The 21,010-nt window shown below is 45.2% G+C and overlaps 1 protein-coding gene across 4 annotated transcripts in view; it reads right to left on the reverse strand.

Moving 5' to 3' along the window:
* Lig1 (DNA ligase 1) overlaps positions 1–21,010 on the reverse strand; it is a 34,682-nt gene that overhangs the window by 13,461 nt on the left and 211 nt on the right. The window contains exons 1-16 of one of the 4 annotated variants that reach the window (XM_029480003.2): positions 20,619–20,976; positions 19,896–19,969; positions 17,668–17,757; positions 14,786–14,921; positions 13,499–13,625; positions 11,447–11,539; positions 10,696–10,803; positions 8,867–8,992; positions 8,648–8,723; positions 7,961–8,041; positions 7,663–7,719; positions 4,288–4,460; positions 3,438–3,604; positions 3,031–3,107; positions 645–736; positions 337–436 (exon numbers count right to left, since the gene is read on the reverse strand). In XM_029480003.2, coding sequence (XP_029335863.1) covers positions 337–436; positions 645–736; positions 3,031–3,107; positions 3,438–3,604; positions 4,288–4,460; positions 7,663–7,719; positions 7,961–8,041; positions 8,648–8,723; positions 8,867–8,992; positions 10,696–10,803; positions 11,447–11,539; positions 13,499–13,625; positions 14,786–14,921; positions 17,668–17,757; positions 19,896–19,960 — 1,568 coding nt within the window. In that variant the 5' untranslated portion in view covers positions 19,961–19,969; positions 20,619–20,976. Of the gene's footprint in view, positions 1–336; positions 437–644; positions 737–3,030; positions 3,108–3,437; positions 3,605–4,287; positions 4,461–7,662; positions 7,720–7,960; positions 8,042–8,647; positions 8,724–8,866; positions 8,993–10,695; positions 10,804–11,446; positions 11,540–13,498; positions 13,626–14,785; positions 14,922–17,667; positions 17,758–19,895; positions 19,970–20,618; positions 20,977–21,010 lie in introns of those variants that run through there. The other 3 variants (XM_029480004.2, XM_021166819.3, XM_029480005.2) reach the window with 3 other exon arrangements.

A 21,010-nucleotide genomic window follows, 5' to 3' on the forward strand; every position in this document is an offset into this window, starting at 1 on the left:
CTGTCCCTCTTTCCTCAGGCATGGTCACCAGGTCAGTTAATGGTCCTAGGTCAGCTGCCGGCCAAAGTTATATATGGCTCACTATAAAGCCCTAATCCTCTCTGTGCTGGTAATGTCTATTATGAGTAGTCACCAGCCTCTTCTCTGGGTACCTTAGGGCTTTGGCTGGAACTCTGGGCATCTTGTGCCTGTAGTCCTCACATGCTGTCTCTGCCTCTCACCACTCACAACCAAGCATCATATCATCCCTGGCTAGACCATAATCCCTTGTTATTATGAGTCCCAGGTCAGTCCCTCATGTGCTGGTCATTATTCTCCTCCAACCCTGCATCTCACCAGAAGGTCTGCTTCAAGATCATGCCTTGTTCTTCCAACCACATCTTTCTGGCCTCTGCTGTCTTGCCCTTCCCAGCATCCACCACAGCCGTGGGAAATTCTATGAAAAGACCAACCAGCAGCTTAGTAATGAGCAAGACCCCTCAGTAATTCAAAGGTCTATGGTCACAGAGGGTGATGTGCATGTGACAGGGCAAGGAATGAGGTAGGCTGCCCAAGTGCATTCTCAAAAGAGAATGTGGCCATAGATGGGAAAGAGAAACCCTGATAACACAGTGATGGGATAAAAATGGGCCAGAGCTACTCACCTTGGCCAGGGGGTGTGAGGCTCACAGCCTGGGCAAGAGCAGCCAGCACCGACTGCTCAGCTAGGCCAAGGCGCAGCCGCCCACTTAGGGACCTGAAGATAGAGCAGCAGGTGTGAGTTGAGTGGCCACTCTCATCTTGCCCACCAAAATTTGCCTGTTCCTATCTCCCAGCCTCCACCTTTCGTGGAACCTCTTCAATATTTATTTTACAAAGCCTCAAAGGGACCCAAGATATCATATAATCCCTAAAAGATAAGGATATCAGGGTCAGACAGAGATGGCCATGACTGATGGCCACTGGGAAACAAAGCAGGAATTTCACAGCCAAGAGGGTAGAGGCTTGAGGAGGGCAAGTCACAGGCAAAAGGTAAAACAGAACCTGACTCTTATAGTGGGTGTAACAGTTAAAAATCTGAGCCAGCCCAGGCTGGATAGCTACACTGCCTGCACCCCTCCTCTATCAGCCGCTACGCTACATTCACTCCAGTGGTGACACACGCGACAGGCCCCAAAAACCTGGGTACTGTCCCGAGGCGAACCGTGGCATCCTGTATAAGGAATGCTCCAATGTCCTTGCTTTAGTTGGTAAATGGATCTGGGTGCTTTCCCTTAATATTGCTTTATTATAAGTGCCTCTATTTGACATATAGCTAAGCTAGATTTGGAGGGCAAGTCACAGGCAAAAGGTAAAACAGAACCTGACTCTTATAGTGGGTGTAACAGTTAAAAATCTGAGCCAGCCCAGGCTGGATAGCTACACTGCCTGCACCCCTCCTCTATCAGCCGCTACGCTACATTCACTCCAGTGGTGACACACGCGACAGGCCCCAAAAACCTGGGTACTGTCCCGAGGCGAACCGTGGCATCCTGTATAAGGAATGCTCCAATGTCCTTGCTTTAGTTGGTAAATGGATCTGGGTGCTTTCCCTTAATATTGCTTTATTATAAGTGCCTCTATTTGACATATAGCTAAGCTAGATTTCTCATCAGTCCTAGGCAGTCCTTGAGCCGACCAAGGGCTTTGAATTCAGTAAGAATGTTGCCTATCCAGTGACATTCAGAATTGCCTCTAGTATAGTAAGAGAGTGAAAGAAATCAGGCATTACTATCTACTACACAGAGTTAGAAATTTCAGGGCAAGCTACATCCATATGCAGGAATTTACCATTATCTAGGAAGAAGTAAGTTTGCGATCTAAGGAGGAACCAAAATAGATACTTACAACTATAGATAGCTGAGTTACACCCATACACAGGAATTTACAATGGCCTAGGGGGAAGGTGGACTATACAACAGACTAGAATAGGAATTACAGCAAGGGCACAAAGCCCTAGCCCCTGACTTCTAAGATAAAGCTGACCTTGAGTGGGGCAGCTTTTGATCCCAGTTGTTAACTTTGAATTTTATTCCAGCTGGTTCCTGACAGTCCTTTGTGTTTGCATTCCTCTGTTTTGTGTTTGTGTAAGAGTCATAAAGGTACCTCACTGTACCTCACTGGTGTGTCATCTAACTTCCCTATTTTCTTCTGTATAAAAAGTTTGATGCTCGATGTGACACATTACATTCAGATCCACACTCCCGGTTTGTCCCCCATTCTCACCCATCTGTCCGAGACCCTGATTCCCATGGATTGAGGGGGGCCAACTGGGCCTGGTCCATGGCAATCAGCTCCATTGTATTAAGGATTATAGATCTATCTCACATAGTGGCTGGGAGACTAGATGGGGAGACTAGGTACAGGGCAGAACACACTTCAAGAGAGATCAGTAACGTTCCACTGTCATGACAGCTTATGCTGAATGCAGGCAGACATCAATAATCAACCACAAAATTTACCCTTGAACTCAAGGATCCTTCTCTAGGCAGCATCACCAATGGAGAATAGTTAGCCCATGATATGTATGGTTTGATATGAAATGTTCTCCACAGGCTCATACTTTGAATGCTCATCTACAACTTGGTGATACTATTTGGGGAGGCTGTGAAAACTTCAGGAAATGGGGACTACCCAATGGAAACAGGTCACTAGGTCACTATTTAAGAGGTTATACAGGTCTTGGTCCTGGTCTTATTCTGCTTCCTTGTCTGCTGTGATGTGAGGAGCCTCCCACACACACTCCTGTTGCCACAAACCCTACCATGCCTTTCCCTACCAAGATGGACCCAAACTGTCCAAGTCATGAACTAAAATATTCCTTCCCTCCATCAAGTGGTCTAACCATAGTAATACAAAGGTAACTAAAATGGGCTTCCAATGCAAAGTCAGAACTGGGTCATGTTATTTTTCTCATGAGAGGGCAATCAGGGTGTCTGCAGTGTCTGCAACTGCCAAGTACTCATAAGCTAGACCCATATGCCTCCCCACTCTCATGAGCCCCATGCTTACCTGGCAATGTACCGGGCTTCTGAGTGGCGGCAGGCAACAAAAAGGCCCTTGATAATGTCCATCTTCTTGGCCATGGACTAAACAAAGTAGAGAATAGGCAAGAAACCACCAGAGAACATTTTTTAGCTTTGGAAAATCTGCCTCTGCCATGATCAACCACCACAACCTGTTGTAGTGTCTTAATCTGAGAGCAATGACAATGAGCCTCTCTCCCTTTGTCCAAGCATTAACAAGTGTCCTGACACCCAAGAAATGCTAGGTTCTCCAGAGAAGAACAAAAAGAGACACTGTAAGTTGCACAAGCACAAAAGCACAAACAAACACTAAGGTACACAGTCCCCACCACAGGCTTTGTTCTGGGTCTTGGGACATTTGGAGGTTGGGATAAGCCACCCTGCTCTACTTACAGCACTGCCAGTGAGCCGGGCAATGTCACAGAATTTGGTGAAGACTCCAGAAATAGTAAGTGGAGGTGGAGGCAGCATGAGTCTCTGAGTGCTGCGGCTGTTTTCGGCCACCAGCCCCACATCCCCCTTCTCAGCTACCTCAGCCCGGATGGACTCCAGCTGACGACCTTAATAGATGCAGCAGTGGGGAAGAAAGTGGAAGAGGACACTGCAATAACCTGTCTCTATTCATTGGCTGGATGTTTCTCTAGCTATCTAGAATTAGGGGACTTCCCCTTGTCTACAGATTGTTTCATTGGTACAACTAGTAAATGCCTGCTCCCATTAGGTCAGTGTAAAAAGCCTAAGCAATGGTCAGTCTGAGAAAGACAAGGAGCTGTGTGAGCACAACCAGACTGGGAGTCATGTATAGACAGAACTAAAACCTATGGGGTGGGATGGGGCCAATGGAAGTGGAGAGGGCTGCCTGTCCAATCCTTAGTTGATTTCTAATAGTCCCTCTTGTTTATTGTGTTTCTATTGTTCTGTCTTTTAAAAAGTATGATGTGTGCCTTGACCTTGCTTAAGTTTGAAAACAGAATCCTAATTTGGAACAACTGAGGTAAGAGCAGGAGGCTGGCAAGATGGACAAGCAGGTAGTCAAGATAACTCAATGGTTTCCATCACTCCTCCTCTCCATCCCACAGCTCTTATTCCAACACAGGCTGTGCCTCCCCACCCTGTATTGCCCAGACCTAGAAACTGTGGCCTTGTCAAGTACTCTTTCATTGGCCTCTTCCTCTATCTTTATCCCCCAGTCCCAAGTTTTTCACAAACTTCAAGTGACCCCCTCTTGTTGGATCCCTCCTACCTGTGGCCTGGGCAACTGCCTTGAGGAGAACACCATCACCAACACCCAGCTCTAGTCCCTGCTGAGGTGGACCGAGGCGGTTGAGGCTGAGATAGAGAACAGGGAGCAAGTCTGGAGGGGACAGGGCCACCACAGAGCGCAGCAGGTTGCTCAATGTCTCCACCATCTTGAGCCTGGAAGAAAGGGCCAGGATATGTTCACCTATGTCAAGGTCAATGAGGTGTTGCATCCCAGGAAGTACGAAGGAAAAATGAAAAGAAGAGAAAGGAGAAGGATAAAGAGCCAAGGGAACAATGACAGCTTGTTTGTGGAAGGGTGACTGTGAAAAAATAACAATGAAGATGATCACTGACAGAGAACAGCAGCCATGCACAGACACTTCCTCAAAAAGGCATTGGCTTTAACCCCTTTCCATCACTTTAACTGATGGATTCATGCCCACTCTGAGACAGGTGACATTATTGTCCCCACTTTACAGGTAAGAAAACAGGCACAGAAAGACTTGCCCAAGGTAAGGAAGCTAAGAAGCTTGGCTGAGGGTCAGGCCAAGGCTGTCCACTCTAGGAAACTTAAGCCACTGAAAATGATGGCCATGTTTCCTGAAAATGCTGTTTGCCCAACTTACGTGGTCTAACTAAAGAGCATTGTGAGCTGGGGATATAGTTCAGTTGCTAGAATGCTTGCACAGCATATATAAATCCCCATATAAACTGGGGTGTGGAGACTACAGGCAATCTAGTACTCAAGAAGTAGAAGCAGAAAGAGCAGTTCAGGGCCAGCATGAGCTACATGAGACGGTCTCAAAAAAAAAAAAAAAAAAAAAAAATTAAAGAAAGGTTGTATTTTTCTTAGAATAGCCTAAAGAACAATTCTTTTAGAAAGGCAGGAGGAAAAAAGAGAAACACAGAATCACCTCATCACCCCTGTGCAAAAACCACAGGAATGGATAGCTGAAGCAGAAAAAAAAAAATCAACTGCTGGATATTGGGATGTACAGACACCTTCCTCCCCAAATCCATGTCTGCTCAGCTCTAGAATGTGACATATCTGGAAGCAGGAACTCTGTAGGTATGATTAAGGATGGAAAGAAAAGCATGCTAGATAAGGGTAATCCCAAAATGCAGGGCCTCTCAGAAAAGGACGTAGTGATGCATATTAGCCTAGAAATGCCAAGGCTGGCTGGAGTCCCAGAAGCTGGAAGAATTTGGATCAAGTTCTCTCTCTAAGCCTTAAGAAGAGTTAACCTGCTTGTCAACAATCAAACTGTTACTTCAGGCTTCCTGCAATGTGGAGAAATAACTTTCTCTTGTTTCGGCTGGTGAGATGGCTCAGTGGGTAAGAGCACCCGACTGCTCTTCCGAAGGTCCAGAGTTCAAATCCCAGCAACCACATGGTGGCTCACAACCATCCGTAATGAGATCTGACTCCCTCTTCTGGAGTGTCTGAAGACAGCTACAGTGTACTTATATATAATAAAAATAAATAAAATCTTTAAAAAAAAAAAAAAAAAACTTTCTCTTGTTTCAATTCACCTAGTGGCAATCTGTTTCTACTGTCCTGGGACAGCAGAAGTGAAAGAGTGGGTCAAGGTTAGGAAAGGAACAGGAAATGATAAGCTCACAAAGACTCCACCAGGTTGGCAAGAGGGAGGCTGCACAGTGAAGCAGCCAGGCTCTCAGCCTTGGGGACAGTTGAACAATGGAGTACCAGACCAGTGACATCACATGCAGTGAAAAAACATTGTCTGAAACGAATTCTGAGGAAACGGGCTACAAATCCAAACTGAGAGCCACTGAAACCTTCAGCAGTAGCAAAGTCACAAAGGACACAGACAGATGGAGGGGATAGGCCAGCTAAGCAGCATAGGTGAGAATCCAACAAGAAACCAGGACAGAAAAGGGCAAGTGTCACAATGCAAATAAAAGTGGGAATCCCTGTCACTAACAGCTGGTGTCAACTTCTTGATTCTGGTCATCTTGCTTCTGACCATCAACAACTCAAAGAAAGTCAGTTGTTTAAAAAAAAAAAATCTGTACCCCAAGATTTTGGCTCATGGGTCAGAACAGAACAGCCATCCTGCAGTTCCCTCCAAGTAGAGAATGTATGAGATTCTCCAAAAGCTGTCTCCCTCTGTTATGTAGATAAACTCAATCTCCTTAAAAGACAGAGATATAAGTTCTTCCCTTTACTCATGGGGGAACTGAGGCTTAGAGAGGGAGACCAAGGCACCTGCCACAGGCACACAACCAGGAACCAGGGCAATGCTAACTGTCTCCTTGGCGGTCCCACCCAGCGGCTGCTGCAAGCTACTTTCTGGACTCAAGGTCCTTCCCATGACCTCCATTACCTCACTTTGGGGTTACATCCCAGGGGAAGTTTTTAAAACATTCCCAAGGAAACATTTCTAAGGACAAAGCATTGAGGGCAGCCTAAAGATGTATTAAAATGAAGGAATTACATGTCAGGAAAGCTTAAACCAAAATGGAGAACTGAAAACAAGGCTGAGGCCAAATGTGGTACACGCCATAATATTTATATTGCCTACATACACAGAAGAAAACCCTAGGTATGGGAGGCCAGGAAAAGATAGCATGTATAAGAGGAGAAGAGCAAAGGTGCCAGCATCGACAACTGATGCTAACACAGAGCACCACTGGGAGGGAAGGCTCTGCAGGAGAAGCACAGTAAAGTCATCCTCACTGTAACCAAGACTAGACTTCCCTTCACTTGAGATGTAGAAACAAGACTAAAGTCACTTTGTGTGACACATCCCCTGTAGTTCCTAGAATCTGTTTCCTAACCCTGCAGATGTGGCTGACCCTGTGTCTCACATAAGGACATTCAGCCTTTGACACTGACAGAGGAGGTCATCTGAAAAGGCCCAGAATGGCACAATCAAGTTACAATCAACAAGAGAGAATTCTCACAGTGCATTAGTGTGAAGACATCTGTGTTCAACTACATTCATTGCTATCTCAGCTGCAAGCAGCCTTTGAGCACAGGCTGAACCCACTTAGACCAAGAGACTACACCATCAAAAACTATGCTGTAGCCAGGTGTAGGGGTCCAGATCTTTAATCGGAACACTCAGGAGGCAGAGGAGGTGGATCTCTTGAGTTCAAGACCAGCCTGGCCAACACAGTGAGTTCCAGAACCACCAGGGTTACATAGAAAAGCCTTGTCTCAAAGCCAAAAGGAAAAGAAAAGAGAAGCTCAGGGTCTTCTCAGGCTGGGCCTCAAAATTACATCACCCATTTTTGTGAATGGACAATGACCACGATGAGAAGAGGTGAGGAAGGAATGAAGGGCAGGAAGCAGCACACATGCCATGCAGAGTCACAAAGAACCTGCCCCCATGCCTGAGTAACTAATTACCTAGCAGAAACCTCCTCAATCTTCTCAAATGTCCGGGCCACAGCGAGAAAAGGGACCCTGAGAAAGAAAAAGAAAAATGATAAGCACTTGAATAGGCCATAACATCCTGTAGCCACCCTGCCTCTTCACATTTTCCTGAGGGATAAATGCAGAGGCAACTATCCACTATCCCTTCCCATAATTCTCCCAAAACAGAGATGGGAGAGATGTGACAGCTCTTCCAATAGAGGCCAAAACAACAGCCTGCCATAGTCACGGGGGCAGAACTTAAAGCAGCATGGGAAGGCTAAGCCCTTACTTCTGGCCATGTTTCCAGCAGGCATCTTCAATGGGATGATAGTCATTCTTGGAAGGGTTATAATTTGTTGGATCCAGGGTCCTAAGGAGGCAAAAAGAAGTTGAAATTGGGTAACTCTGGGTCTAAAAAATGTTTCTACTATGTGTTGGGCCTGGCTCACAAAGCCAAAGGTTAACACATTCCTGTCTCCTCACTGCTGACAGAGAGGCCCTCAGGAGATTCCAATGTAGATGTCTGCTACTTCCAGAGCATGCACTCAACCTGGTAAGCTCATTATGGTGGAATCAGTATGCTAAGAACTGAGGATAGAGTGCTGGTGGTACCAGAGGGAAACCAGAGGCTTAAGATTTTGTCTTGGGAACAACGCAGAACCACTCTAGGAAGGTGAGTAGGGGTAAGGGGCAAGAATTACTACCATGATTACCTTGCTGCATGCCCTTAGCCCTTTGGGGAGGGTCATACTGGAAGCTGGAAGTCAGAGAAAATGCCAATCCGTGGGTATGCAAACTCCCTAAACAGTTCTTACTCTGCCTGTATCCTAAGGCTTTGCAATTGGTCCAAAAGTGTCTAAAACACTGACCAATGACCAAGCCCTGCAAGAGGAGAAAACCCAAGCTAGGGCTGAGTCATGGACTTGCAGAAAAGAATGTGCTAGGAGATGTTTCTCAGACCTGGGCACTGACTCACCCCTTGGTCTCTTCCTTCCTTAGAGTGCCTGACTCTTCTTGTTTGACTTCAGTTTTCACTGCTGGTTTTCGGGGTGCTGCAAGGAAAGACAGAAAGTAGAAGGTCCCTACTCCTCAAAGGCCCAACTCCCGTGCCTTATTCAGGCATCACTGCCTAAATAGAGCCCCACAATCTGCTGCCCACACAGCCCAGATGGATAAAGATGAGAAAGTTGCTCACTGAAGAAACTGCTCAGTGTCTTGGCACCTCTAGCAGGAGGTTTGCTCTGTTCCTCTTCCTGAGGCTTCAGTTTCACTCCTGCCTTACACACTGGAATGTTCTCTGTCTTTGTCAGGGTTACTGACTCTGAAATGAGAAGGGGTAGATGGTGATACAAACAGTGTTGGGGTTGGTTTTGTACACTCTGCATTCAGATGCTGAGTTCTGTACCCCAAGATCAGGCTGCAGTCTGGACATGGGGATTGTGTTGACCAATGTGCTGTGAAGAATGTTCCCCAGTAATCCCTGACGGGTAATTAAAAAGCTAGAGCCTGTGACTGGGCACCAGAGAGAGGAAGGTAGGACTTTGGATAGAGTGAAGTGATCTCAGGTAGGGACCACAAGGGAGAGAAGGAAAAGAGATAGCAGAAGACAGTTGCCATGAGGCAGGGTGGAAGATGAGAATGGACCACAAGTGCATGCCAAGGGAAGCTCACCCTGAGAATATACATGGAAATAGCAAGACTCAGTTGGCAGGTAACAGGCAATTTATCCCATTATTAATAGACTAATCAGGTTACAATAGCTCAGAACTTGCACAACATAATACCAGCAGCTTGTTAATAAAATCTGATGTCTCTGTGTCATTTATTCTGGAGCAAAAAGTATAGAATGGGGCAGAAACCTCCCATAAAATTACCACTCACTATAAAGTTTCTAGCACTAAACATTAAAATCCCAAAGTCATTGCACCCTATGAGTGGAAAATTGAGCAATTTTGACCTTTCTCCGTCTGCTATGTAAATATAGGGCCTCTCTGGCCTAATGTTCACTCCTCAGTGCTAGTGAAAGCATAGCTGACAATGGTCCAAAAATTAAAAACTTAGGAATGGTAGTGAAAAGAAACCTCATCACCCAGTTGAGTGGCCATCACTGTGAAATACCAGCTTCTCAGGACACTGAGGTAGGGGAATTACAAAACTACAAAGCAACCTCATAGTAAGATCTCAGACAAACAACCCAACAGACAAAAAGACAAAACAGAGCTGGGGTGTGACTCAGTAGTAGAGCATCTGCCTAGAATCCCCCAACGAGCGATGGAAACTTGGCTCAGCAACTAGACCACTGACTGCTCTTCCAGAGGTCCTGAGTTCAATTGCCAGAAGCCACATGGTGGCTCACAACCATCTGTAATGGGATCTGATGCTCTCTTCTGGTGTGTCTGAAGACAGCAACAGTGTACTCACATGCATAAAATAATTAAGTAATTCTTTAAAAAAAATAAATAAAAGAATCCTCCAGTGAGGGGCTGGGGCCGTAGCTCAGTAACAGAGTACCTGCCTCTCCCACTAGTGAGAAGACTGAGGTATGGCTCAGAATTAAACATGTGCCTAGCATATATCAGGCCCTGGGTTCCACTACCAGAAAAAAACAACTAAAATCTTAGCATGATTCATGTATATGTATATGCCTAAAAGTGTCCTTGAAAAAGTGACCATGACATAGAGGTCTCAAGGACACCAAGGAACAGAAGCTGCAAGAATACTCCCTCTTCTAAATCCTGCAATATCCTAAGCTTAGATATTGCGCTTAATAAACACCTACTCAGTTTGTTGTGTCTGACAGCTATGATGTCTAAAAGCATTTTATTTGAGGGCTCTTTCCTCTCTTCCCACATGCATGGGGTAAAATAAGCAATAAACCCAATAGTAAAAGCAAAACCTCTGATTTATCTTGGAGTTCACACTGACCCCAAGTTGGGGAGTCTGTGCCTTGTTTCAGTGAACCACCCTCCACAGACAAGTGATGCCTCAAGCAGGATCAGGAAGCTAGAGGAATAAGCAACTCACCAGGGGACTTTGTGGGCTCAGAGGGGACTATGAGCTGGTCCCCCTCCTTTTCTTCCTTCTGTTTTACATCTTCAGCCTCTGTGAGGCTTTCTTTTGGGGTCTCTGTTCCTCATGACAGACAGAAAAGTTAAATGGAAGTGAGGCCTAAAGGCACTCCCACCACCCAGTATAGTCTGAAGCAAAAAGGTCACAAGTCCAAAGTCTGCCTGGACCACAGAGTAAATCCCATTTTTAGTTTGGGTAACTTACAAGATACTGACATGTAACTCAGAAGTGGAGCACCTGCCTATCCTGTACATTTTGATTTACAAACGTACTAAAAAGTCATACCACCAGGGTAATGATAAAATTACAGACACTAACCTGGGGGAAATTTGCCTTAGAACAAAGATGCTCCTCTTTTACTAGGAGATACTCAGAATTGCCAAAATCGCCAACTGAAAGTCAATTTTTTTATTGACTACAAACTGCCAATAGGAAATCAAGCCTCCTCTAAATCAAACCTGTCATGGGAGACTGAGCCATATGGAGATTATTATTATTATCACATGAACAAGATCCTGGCTGGGTCACCAACTGCAACTGGTAAATCACACATAGCCCCAATGATCAATAGTTCCATCTCCATGGCTGTTTCCCTGCATTGACCCCAGGATAAAGAGAACCCTCTCAACAGTACAACAATCTAGTCTCCACAGGAACACAGTGACACCTACTGGACACTACACACACAAACATCCTGCTCCCTCACCTTCTTTCTTCCTTCTCTTAGCTGTTTTGTTTTTGTCCTCATTCTGCTCCTCAAGAGTGTCTTGAACTGTCCGTTTGGGGAGCTGCTTCCGCGCTGGAAAGGTAAAGAGAGCACTGTAGCTGACCACCAGTTTGTCTATGTCTGCCCCAGTGATCAGACACACTGCCTGATGAAACCAGAGACTTAGAAGGTTCTGGATCCCCATCCTCTTCTTACCTATCATAGCCACTACCCCAGCGTACACCTCATCTTCCCAGCTCTGAATCTGTGACCTTGGGTGAGTTATTGATTCTGTCTGTCGCTCCCTTTCTTGCATTATGAGAAAGGAAGCAAGCTTCAGTAAATGATAACAGGATGTACTCAGTGCCTCAGCATGGTGTCTGAGAACCTTGAGGATCCAGCCACTACATTCCTCTCTAGCTCGTGCCCACATGCTATCCTCAAGCTGCCTCTTCATACCACACTGTACTCTCTAGAAACACCAGTGTTAGAATTCCCACACGTGTCCTGTTTTCCTACCTCTCAAAGTCTTTGCACCTGTGACACCTATGCCTTTTCTGAACCTTCCCTAGGCAACATGGACAACTGACTTCTGAGTTCCCGGAGCAGACCTGTGAACAGCTCTGCCCCCAGGGAAGCATTCAGGAAGCTGCATATGTGATATTAAACTTGAGTGTTTAAAGGAGAGGAAAGCAAAGCCAAACTGGAGAACCTAGTTCTAACTATACACCATGATCTCAGTACAATTTCAATTCTAAATTACGAGCAGTCTTTTTTTAATGCTGAGTGTGGATTCATATTCATTATAACTTAACTAAATCTGGAATTCCTGTGACTGTGAGGGTTTCTGTTGAGTTTTAATTGTGGAGGATTCACCCTGAATTTGGGTAGTACCATACTATGGGCTGGGAACCAGGTATATATAAAAACAAAGGAGGAGAAGGTGAGCTGAGCACCGGCGTTCTCTGCTTCTGCTTCCTGACATAATCCTGCTGTCATGCCTTCCCAATCATTATGGACTGCAATGTCAAACGGAACCAAAATAAACGCTCCTATCTTTTACATGCTTCTGGAAGGTATTTTGTCACAGTATGGGGCGGCTAAGTTTTCCAATTCACACATCGTGTTTAGGGTTTTAAAAATAGCATTCCATAAAAAAAGCAGATTCCCACACCCAAGTTGCTCATGGGAGACTGGAAAGACGTCCCTTGCTGAGACCTGCTTTCGTGGAGCACCCTGTATGTAATGCTTGGGTCCAGAGGTGTTGCAGAGTTTAGGGTTTTCACTTTCATGTCTGTAGACGGCACTGACTGAACTGAATAAGTTCTTAGAGCATGCACCGGCTTCCCGATGTCCACTAATTAATACACTGAAACTTTACAAGTACCCATCTCGGTCACTTCAAACCAGCAGAGCATGCTCAGTCCTCAGGTCACATATGCCCTCACCTGGCCCTTCCCCATACCAATTCTTCTACTTCCATTTAGGTCTCAATGTCTCAGGTGGATTCTCTAGAATGTTCTCCAGTCTCTTCATTCAGTGTCCCCTTGATTTCTATGGTCCCTGTGACAGAACTCCAAACTTAAGTGACCCACATGTCCCTAATTCACTCATACAACCTGGAATTCTCTTCCCTTCTCCTATCCCACCTGGCTCCCTTTGCCTTTCAGGGCTCAGCTTAGTTACCTGCTCTTCCAGAAGACTCCATACTTGCACTCTTGTGTTTCTACTCAGAGCCTTGTGCAGCAACGATCACTCCTCATGACAATCACAATTTCCCACATATACCAAGCACTGACTGTGAGCCAAATCAGGTCCATGCACTTTACATGAATCAGCTTTTAATCCTAGCACTTCTGTGCAGTTGGCACTGTACTTCAGGCCACCTGTTCCACCAGTAAAAGTAACCACACCTCTGCAAAGGTGAGGTTGCTTGCCAAAGGTCACACAGCTCAGAGACAGTTAACCATGCTCACCACCACAGTTCTACCATTGGAAGGACCATCACCATGGGTAGTATGGATATAAGGGATGAAACTGGCCTGTCCTTACCAGTTCGACGCTTTGGGAATCCTGATGGGGAGATGTCCATGGGGGAGCTGCAGTTGAAGAAAGGACTGTTCTCAGGACATGTGTCAGGGCTGGGAGGAGAACTCTGTTCAGAGTCTGACACAGGCTTCTGAAAGGAGACAGAAAGAACAGTTCTAAAATAAAGAAGATGCTTGTCATCACCTGGCAGTCGCAGCTACCACATGCTTCAGAGCAGAATGGACTCAGCCTCTCAGGTCTAATGTCATTTCTGGTTCCTTAGTCCCATCCCCAGCCAGGCCACCTTCTCTCACCTAGGTATCATTAGATCCACATTCGTAACTTTTAGTGTCCCAGAATCACGCCATTATGAAAACCAATATTAATTCTGTTTCTTAAAGTAACAGAATCTTCCTTTTACACTTACAGATATGGTGGCCTTACTACAGATCTACCAACTTCCCTTGGAGTTAATACAATCATGGGCCTGCCTCCTTTACAACTAGTGTGATGTGGTCATGAGACTAAAGACTGCATTTTCAGCCTCCCTTGTAGTTTCAAGATCCAAGGAGAAGACTAATTCTTGCACACTATCCCATGATGCCTACCATACACATGGCATGCACTTGCATGTCACACAAACACAGACACACACACAAGCTATAAAAATAAAATTAAGTAGAAGAGGAGTCACAGGAAATGTGACCACAGAAAACACAGAAAGAGAACATAAGAGTGTCTCAGCTAATGGAGAAACAGGCTTCTGGAAAAAACGAAAATGACATGGATGTAGTCTTCCCCTAGAGGCTCCAGAAACAAAAGGCCTTGTCCACTCTTAAGATAATCTACTCCAGGTACCTGACCTACGTAATTACTGGATAACTGTGAAACAGCCAGCACCACAGGTATGCTCTCCATGAGGTACTTGAGGTATGATGATGTCAAGGGGCCAAATGAGCCCCACCTCCCAGAGAAGAGGTAGACTGGAACCCTGTTCCCCAACCGTCCTGCTTCAAAGACCAACAGCAGAGACTGCCAATCTCCTGAACAATGTCCCCAGTCTTCCTGTATAGCTACTGTACTCAGCTGCATGGGTGAGTAGGAAACTGGTAGGCTTGAGGTCAGCACGATGGCTCAGTGGGTAAACGTGCTTGCTGCACAAGCCTAGAGACCAGAGTTCAATTCCTAGAACTCATTAAGGAGAGAATACCACAAAGTTGTCCTCTGGCCTCCATGTGCACAGCAAGGATATACACAAATACACACAAAAATTAAATTTAGAAAAGAACCCAGTAGGCTACTGGAACCTACCTGGACTTTGGGGGTGCCAGGGGCTTCATCTTCATCCTCCCCTTCACAGCTCAGAACCTGGGCTACCTTCCTTCCTGTCCTCTTCACTGGAGAATCACTCTCGGGCACCACTTGATTCCTCTCCTTCAGCGCCACCCTGGAAGTAAGGAGGGAGATGGTGGAGCACATGGCAGGCAGCATGGGGAAATCACCCACAAAACTCTGCATTCCCTTCTGTTCCATTTCAGTGAGCAGTGAGCATCTTCCAAGTGCCGACATGGCATTCACTTTTTTTAATTTTCCCTTTTGAGATGGTCTCATGTAGTGAGGTCTGGCCTCAAACCCAGTAAGTAGCAGAGGCTGCCTTTGAACTCCTGAGCTTCCTGCCTACACCTCACCAGCACTGAGATTATGACGTGTGCCACCACACTTGACTTCATTATATGTACTTAAGTATCCTTCCCTCCCTTTCTTTCTCTATCCTATGCCTGAGGCATCCTGTGAGGATATGTCATGAAGAGCGGGTGGATTTCTTGCAGGGACAGGCTTGACACAAATATACATTTGAAGACCTTTTTCTTAGTCAAAAGAGTTGCAGCAGGAGACATCATCAGGCAACAGCATAGTAGCCTGGAGTCTTACATGAGGAAAGGGACACTTATTCTAAGTCACTGTCCCCTTGATGGCAGCTCTGATCTCTCAGCTTATGAGATACAGGCATGGTGTCATGCATGCTGGTGGCAGTCACTAAAGTGCCGAGTGTCCTCAGAAAGCTCATGGTCTGAACAGAGGCCATCATGAGGATAGCATCTCCTTACTTCCTGGTCACAGGCACTCATCCTATACAACTCTTACAAAGAGGGAAGCAGGCTCATGCCCAGCACCACAGAAAGAGTCCTACAAGCCTTCTGGAGCGTAGAGGAACAGCTATCCACTAGGTTCACGTCAAAACCCAGGGTCCTGAGCTCTGGCTGACACACAGAAAATACTTGACAGCTGTTTTTTGAGTAAATGCATGTGTACAATACCATGACCGTACAACATACACAAGCTATTTACATATATAATAGTCTCACTTTTGTTACTTAAAAGTAAGCTAAAGGTGTTAGTGAATGAGTATGGAGTGCATGTCAGGCATTGTTCTAGCCACTGGAGCTCTAACAGTGTCAAACAGGCAGACCCTGTGCTCTCGTATGATAAGACACTTACCCAGTCCTGTCCTCAGGTCTATTAAACATCTAATGTGTCTGCTAGATGATAAAATAAATGTGTTTGCTAGAGCACTGCAAACTGGTCATAGTGCTTCCTCTGGGAAGGATTAATGGAAAGAGTTCAAGAAATCTTAGATTAAACAACATAAATCCATTTATTTTCATGTGTATGGGTGCTTACATGTATATCTATGTACCACAGGAATGCCTAGTGCCTACAGAACCCAGAAAGTGGCATCAGATGCCCCTGGAACTGGAATTACAGGTGGTTGTGACCACCACCTGAGTATTTGTAAACTGAACCTAGGTCCTCTGGAACAGAAGTAAATGCTCTTAACTGCCAAGCCATCTCTGAAGTCTCTAGATTTTTATTATTATTATTATTATTATTACTAACTATGTGTATGCCTATGTGTGAATAGGTTCAAGTGGGCATAGGTATTCCAAGAAGCCAGAGGTATCAGCTACTCTGGAACTGGAGTTACAGGTAACTGTGAGCCACCTGACATGGGTGCTGAGAAGCAAATTGTTGTCCTCTGAAACAGCAGTTTGTATTCTTAACTACTATACCATCTCTCTAGCCCCAAGGTCAAATTTCTTCTTAGTTGTCTGAGTTAATGTTTTCACAATTACCATGTATAATTCCTCATAGAGAGACCAATGTCAGACACACAAAAATACCTACACACATAATTACACTTACATGTTAATTAAAAGCAAAAGCATATTTAAATATATTAGTATAGAACTATAACACCCACAAAAGGGAAACAACCTAAATATTCTCATAAATTAAATGCTAAATAATTTCTTTAGGATAGCCATAGAAGGGAATACAACATAGAAAGTAAAAGAACTGAGCTCCTGTGTTCCTTAACAGAAAGAAAAAATCCTCTGTGCTATAATGTTAACAACAGCAAGCTGATGAACAATAACATATAAAATATACAGCATGACCTAAGTAAATCACAGAAAAGAAACATTCTGATGCACTTGCACAGAGCAACGTGCACTTGCACAGTGACCTACTTCAACATTTATAGCTTGACTACTGCATGTGCAGAGTGCCTTCCTGCAGTAAGCAGTGTTACAAATGGCACATCTGGCCGGGCAGTGGTGGCACAGGCCTTTAATCCCAGCATAGGGAGGCAAAGGCAAGTGGGTCTCTGTGAATTTGAGACCAGCCTCGACCACAGATTGAGTTGCAGGATAGCCAGGTCACACAAAGAAACCCTGTCTTGAAAAAACAAAAAACAAAAAGGCACATCTGTTTACTCATTGACCCAATGCAGAAAGCCTATCAGATATTAGGTACCTTTTTACTCGTGAGGAAGCTGGAACAAAGGAAGTAAAGTTTCCTGCTCAGCATCTCAATTTGGAGATTATGAGCCAAATGTATTCACATCCATACACTGGCCCAAGGGTGATCATGTTACCCAAACAAGGCCACCCAGCATCTTCCTGAGAATGTATCAATCAAAATGTGGCCAACATCGCTACCCAATGGAGAGTCGGGTCTAGAATGAATGCAAAGCATGTGCAAACAGAACCCTGACAAGAATTCTGTTGGCTGTCTGCTATCTAAATTAAGTATCATTTTGAGGCCTGATACATCTGAAGTAGGTTTTTAACACATGCAGACAAAATAATCTTGACTGTTAAAGGCATATGCTGTCCTAGTCCCTTACATACTTTGGAGGGGGTTCCTTCTCTGTGATGCTGCTGGGTGTCTCCTTCTCTGGCTTCTTCGCTTTACCTTCTTTTGTGGGTTGAAAAAATGACCTGGAGGAGCAAAAGGGGTCGAGTTATTAATAGCACTGATGCTCTGCATACCTGGACAGGTACCAGCCATGCATATTCCTCTACCTTTGTAAAACTTTTAGGAGTGTTGGGGGGTGGGGAGGGGGGAGACAATGGTAGGGATTTAGTAGTTCAGTGGAAGAGGGCTCCCCTAGCATGGGCAAAGACCCTGGATTTTATTCTGTTCTGGACTCTTGAGGGCAGGACAGAGTTTGGGGGTGGGGTGTAAAAGGCAAGAAAAGAAAATAAGAGATCAAAAAGCATATAAACAAGAGTTGTTATCTCAGGACAGACCATACTCAGTTTCCCATCACATGAGTGCCTGGGGATTTGTGCTTCCCAGGTATCTAGTAGGGTGGATGATAAGGTCTGAGTCTACTAGTATCTCTTCCATCCTTTATCTGATACACCCTTCTTTCTCTTAGTACATGAGTGACCAACACTTATACCTATGATACACATACATATAACCCAAGCCTTGAAAATTAGTACAGTGCACTGCACACCTGTAGCCACCATGATTGTCCCAAGCCAAAATTTGACTATAAATAGCTCTGGGTCAGAAAGGAGAGAGAAGGATGGCCAGGAACCAGACTGGACAGCCCAGAGACCCAGGATAGAACTGAACACAACTGGCAGACAAAAATGTCAACGAAATGATTCATAATGATATTCTGCTATACTCAGATTTATGCCTAGCCCAATTATCATCAGAGGCTTCATCTAGCAGGAGCAGATGCAGAGACCCACAGCCAAACATTAGGTGGAGCCAGGAGAACCCCACAGAAGATGGGGAGGAAGAACTATAGGAGCCATTAGGGTAAATGACACCAGGAAAACACAGCCCACAGAATCAACCAAGCCGAGTTCATAGGGGCTCATAGAAACTGAAGCCGCAATTACAGACTCTGTGTGGTTCTGAGCTAAGTCCTCTGTATATAGGTTATGGTTGTGTAGCTTGGTATTCTTGTGAAACTCCTAAAAGTAGGATGGGGTATCTCTCTTTTGCCTGCTCTTGGGACCCTTTTCCTCCTAGTAGTTTACTTTATCCAGCCTTGATATGAGGGTTTGTGCCCAGACTTATTGTAACTTGTTATGCCAATTTGGCTAATAACCCTGGGAGGCTTGCCCTTTTTCTGAAAGAAAATGGAAGAGGAGTAAATTGAGAGGAGGGGCTGGAAGAAGTAAAGGGGTAGGGAGTGGATATTCAGTAAGGATGTAATCTATGAGAGAATATGAGAGAAAAATAAAAATAAATAAAAAATAGAGAGAGAGGTACCCTGGAATTGCTAATCTTGGGAGAGCCAGACTGAGAGTAACATCAAAGGTAACACAGCTGACCATAGAGAGATAGACCAGGCAACATTTTGGTAGATGGATCTAACCAAGCCTACAACTATGGAAACCAAGTGCCTTCCTCTTTCACATTCTTAAACATGAAACACTGCATTAGTACACAGACCATGAACTAGCACTGAGGCTGTCCTGCGCACTGAGGGAGGTTTAGTGCATGTCTAACTTCTGTCCGCTAGATATCAAAAGCAATCCATACCCTGCAATTAATTAATTAATTAATTTCTCTCATGTCCCAGTTCCCATTTTCCAGACTACTCAACTCTAGGAAATTTCAACTTCAGGTCTCCCTCAAGGTCTTCTCAGAAAAGGCAGCTATGAAGCAGAAAACCCAGGGTTTTAGAGAATGAATTATGTGGACACTCCCTCTTGCAAGGGAGAGGGATGTAAGAATCAGGAAGCTCAAAACACTGAAGAGGCTCAGAAAGTTATAAGACTCACTAGCCCCTCCCCAAGGTTTACATAAGTAGTTCAGCAATTGCTGAGGGTGAGGGGACTCTTCAGTGGAATTGCCTGCAGGTTGAGCAGACAGCTCCAGGGATGCAGCTTTCAGAAGTCACCACCCATGCTGAAGTGGGCTTAGGAGTGATGTAGTTGCCTCTGATGCATCAGCTTTCCTATAGTTAACACCATATAACTCACTGTTTTACTAAGCTAAATTTTGGTGGAATCATTTCTTTGGCTTGTCATCGATGCCCTTATCTGGGGTGAATGTTAGTTCTCATTTTCCCAGGAAACATCACAACACAAAGTGCCTTGAGCCTTACATAATACTTCTCTGCATGTTGGCAGCAGAAGTCTCTCCTTTCCTCTCTTGCTCTTTTTTTCTCATCAGTTGTACCTGAAAAAGAAATACAAAGACCAGCTAAGGATATTGGCTGTGCCAGAGACTAAGATTTGGGGGAAAGGGGAACACAACTCTTAAGGAAATAAAAGAACAAGTGTAATCAGGGACTGCAGAGATGGCTCAGTGGGTAAGAGTGCCTGCTGTTAAAGGAGAGAGAACATGAGTTTGAATCTCCAACACCTATGTTATAATAATAATAATAATGTCAGGCAGGCATGGTTGTACATGCCTGTAAACCCAGCATTATGGGGTAGATACAGGTGGATCTATCTTAATGGTGACTGCTCTCCATAGAATGAGAAATTTTTACTGACATTTATTTTTTTTTCACATTTTTAATTCTTTGAGAGTTAAGTTTCATTATCTGCCCCCTTCCCCTTTATATTACTGAAGATAGAACCCAGGCAGAGTCTGTTGCTGCTAGGCAAACACTCTATCACTAAGCTATATCTGAAGCCCTCCTTGGCTGCCAAATGCCAAAGGCCAGCTTCCCTTTCCAAATGTCCATCTCACCTTGACAACTTCCCTCTGTCCTCCCTGTTCAAGTTTCTCTGCCTCTTCAACTCCATACACACTAAGCAACAAGACCTGACCCTCCCCTACGTGTTATCCCATCCGTGCCCCTTCTGGCAGCCAGGCTCACCTTTTCCCTGGCTCCCGACACTCATCGCGCCAAGCTTCTCTAGTCTTCAAATCGGACCACTATCTGACTAATGACGTCACCTTGCTTTCATTACAAGCGTCCCATAACACCAAGCATCCCACACCGATGGACAGCAGGCGTCCAGGGTGAAAAACCACACTCAAGCCTTCCTTCCGTCCTCAGGCCGCTCCTCTACTCTTGGCGCCACTAATTCTGATGGCCACGCCCACCGCCAGGCTTTCTCCCTAGTCACGCCCTTCCAAGCCGCCACCAGTCCTCCGCAGACGCCAAAACTGCTGCGGCCTTGGTCAACCAGTCAGCCAGTGGCTCTCCCTGTACACGGCTCCTTGCTGCACTCTCTCCTGCGCCCTCGGTCGCCGCGACGTCCCCAT

The sequence above is a fragment of the Mus caroli genome, unplaced genomic scaffold, assembly GCF_978045245.1.
Source record: "Mus caroli unplaced genomic scaffold, Mus_caroli_1 scaffold_8, whole genome shotgun sequence".
Classification (NCBI taxonomy): domain Eukaryota; kingdom Metazoa; phylum Chordata; class Mammalia; order Rodentia; family Muridae; genus Mus; species Mus caroli.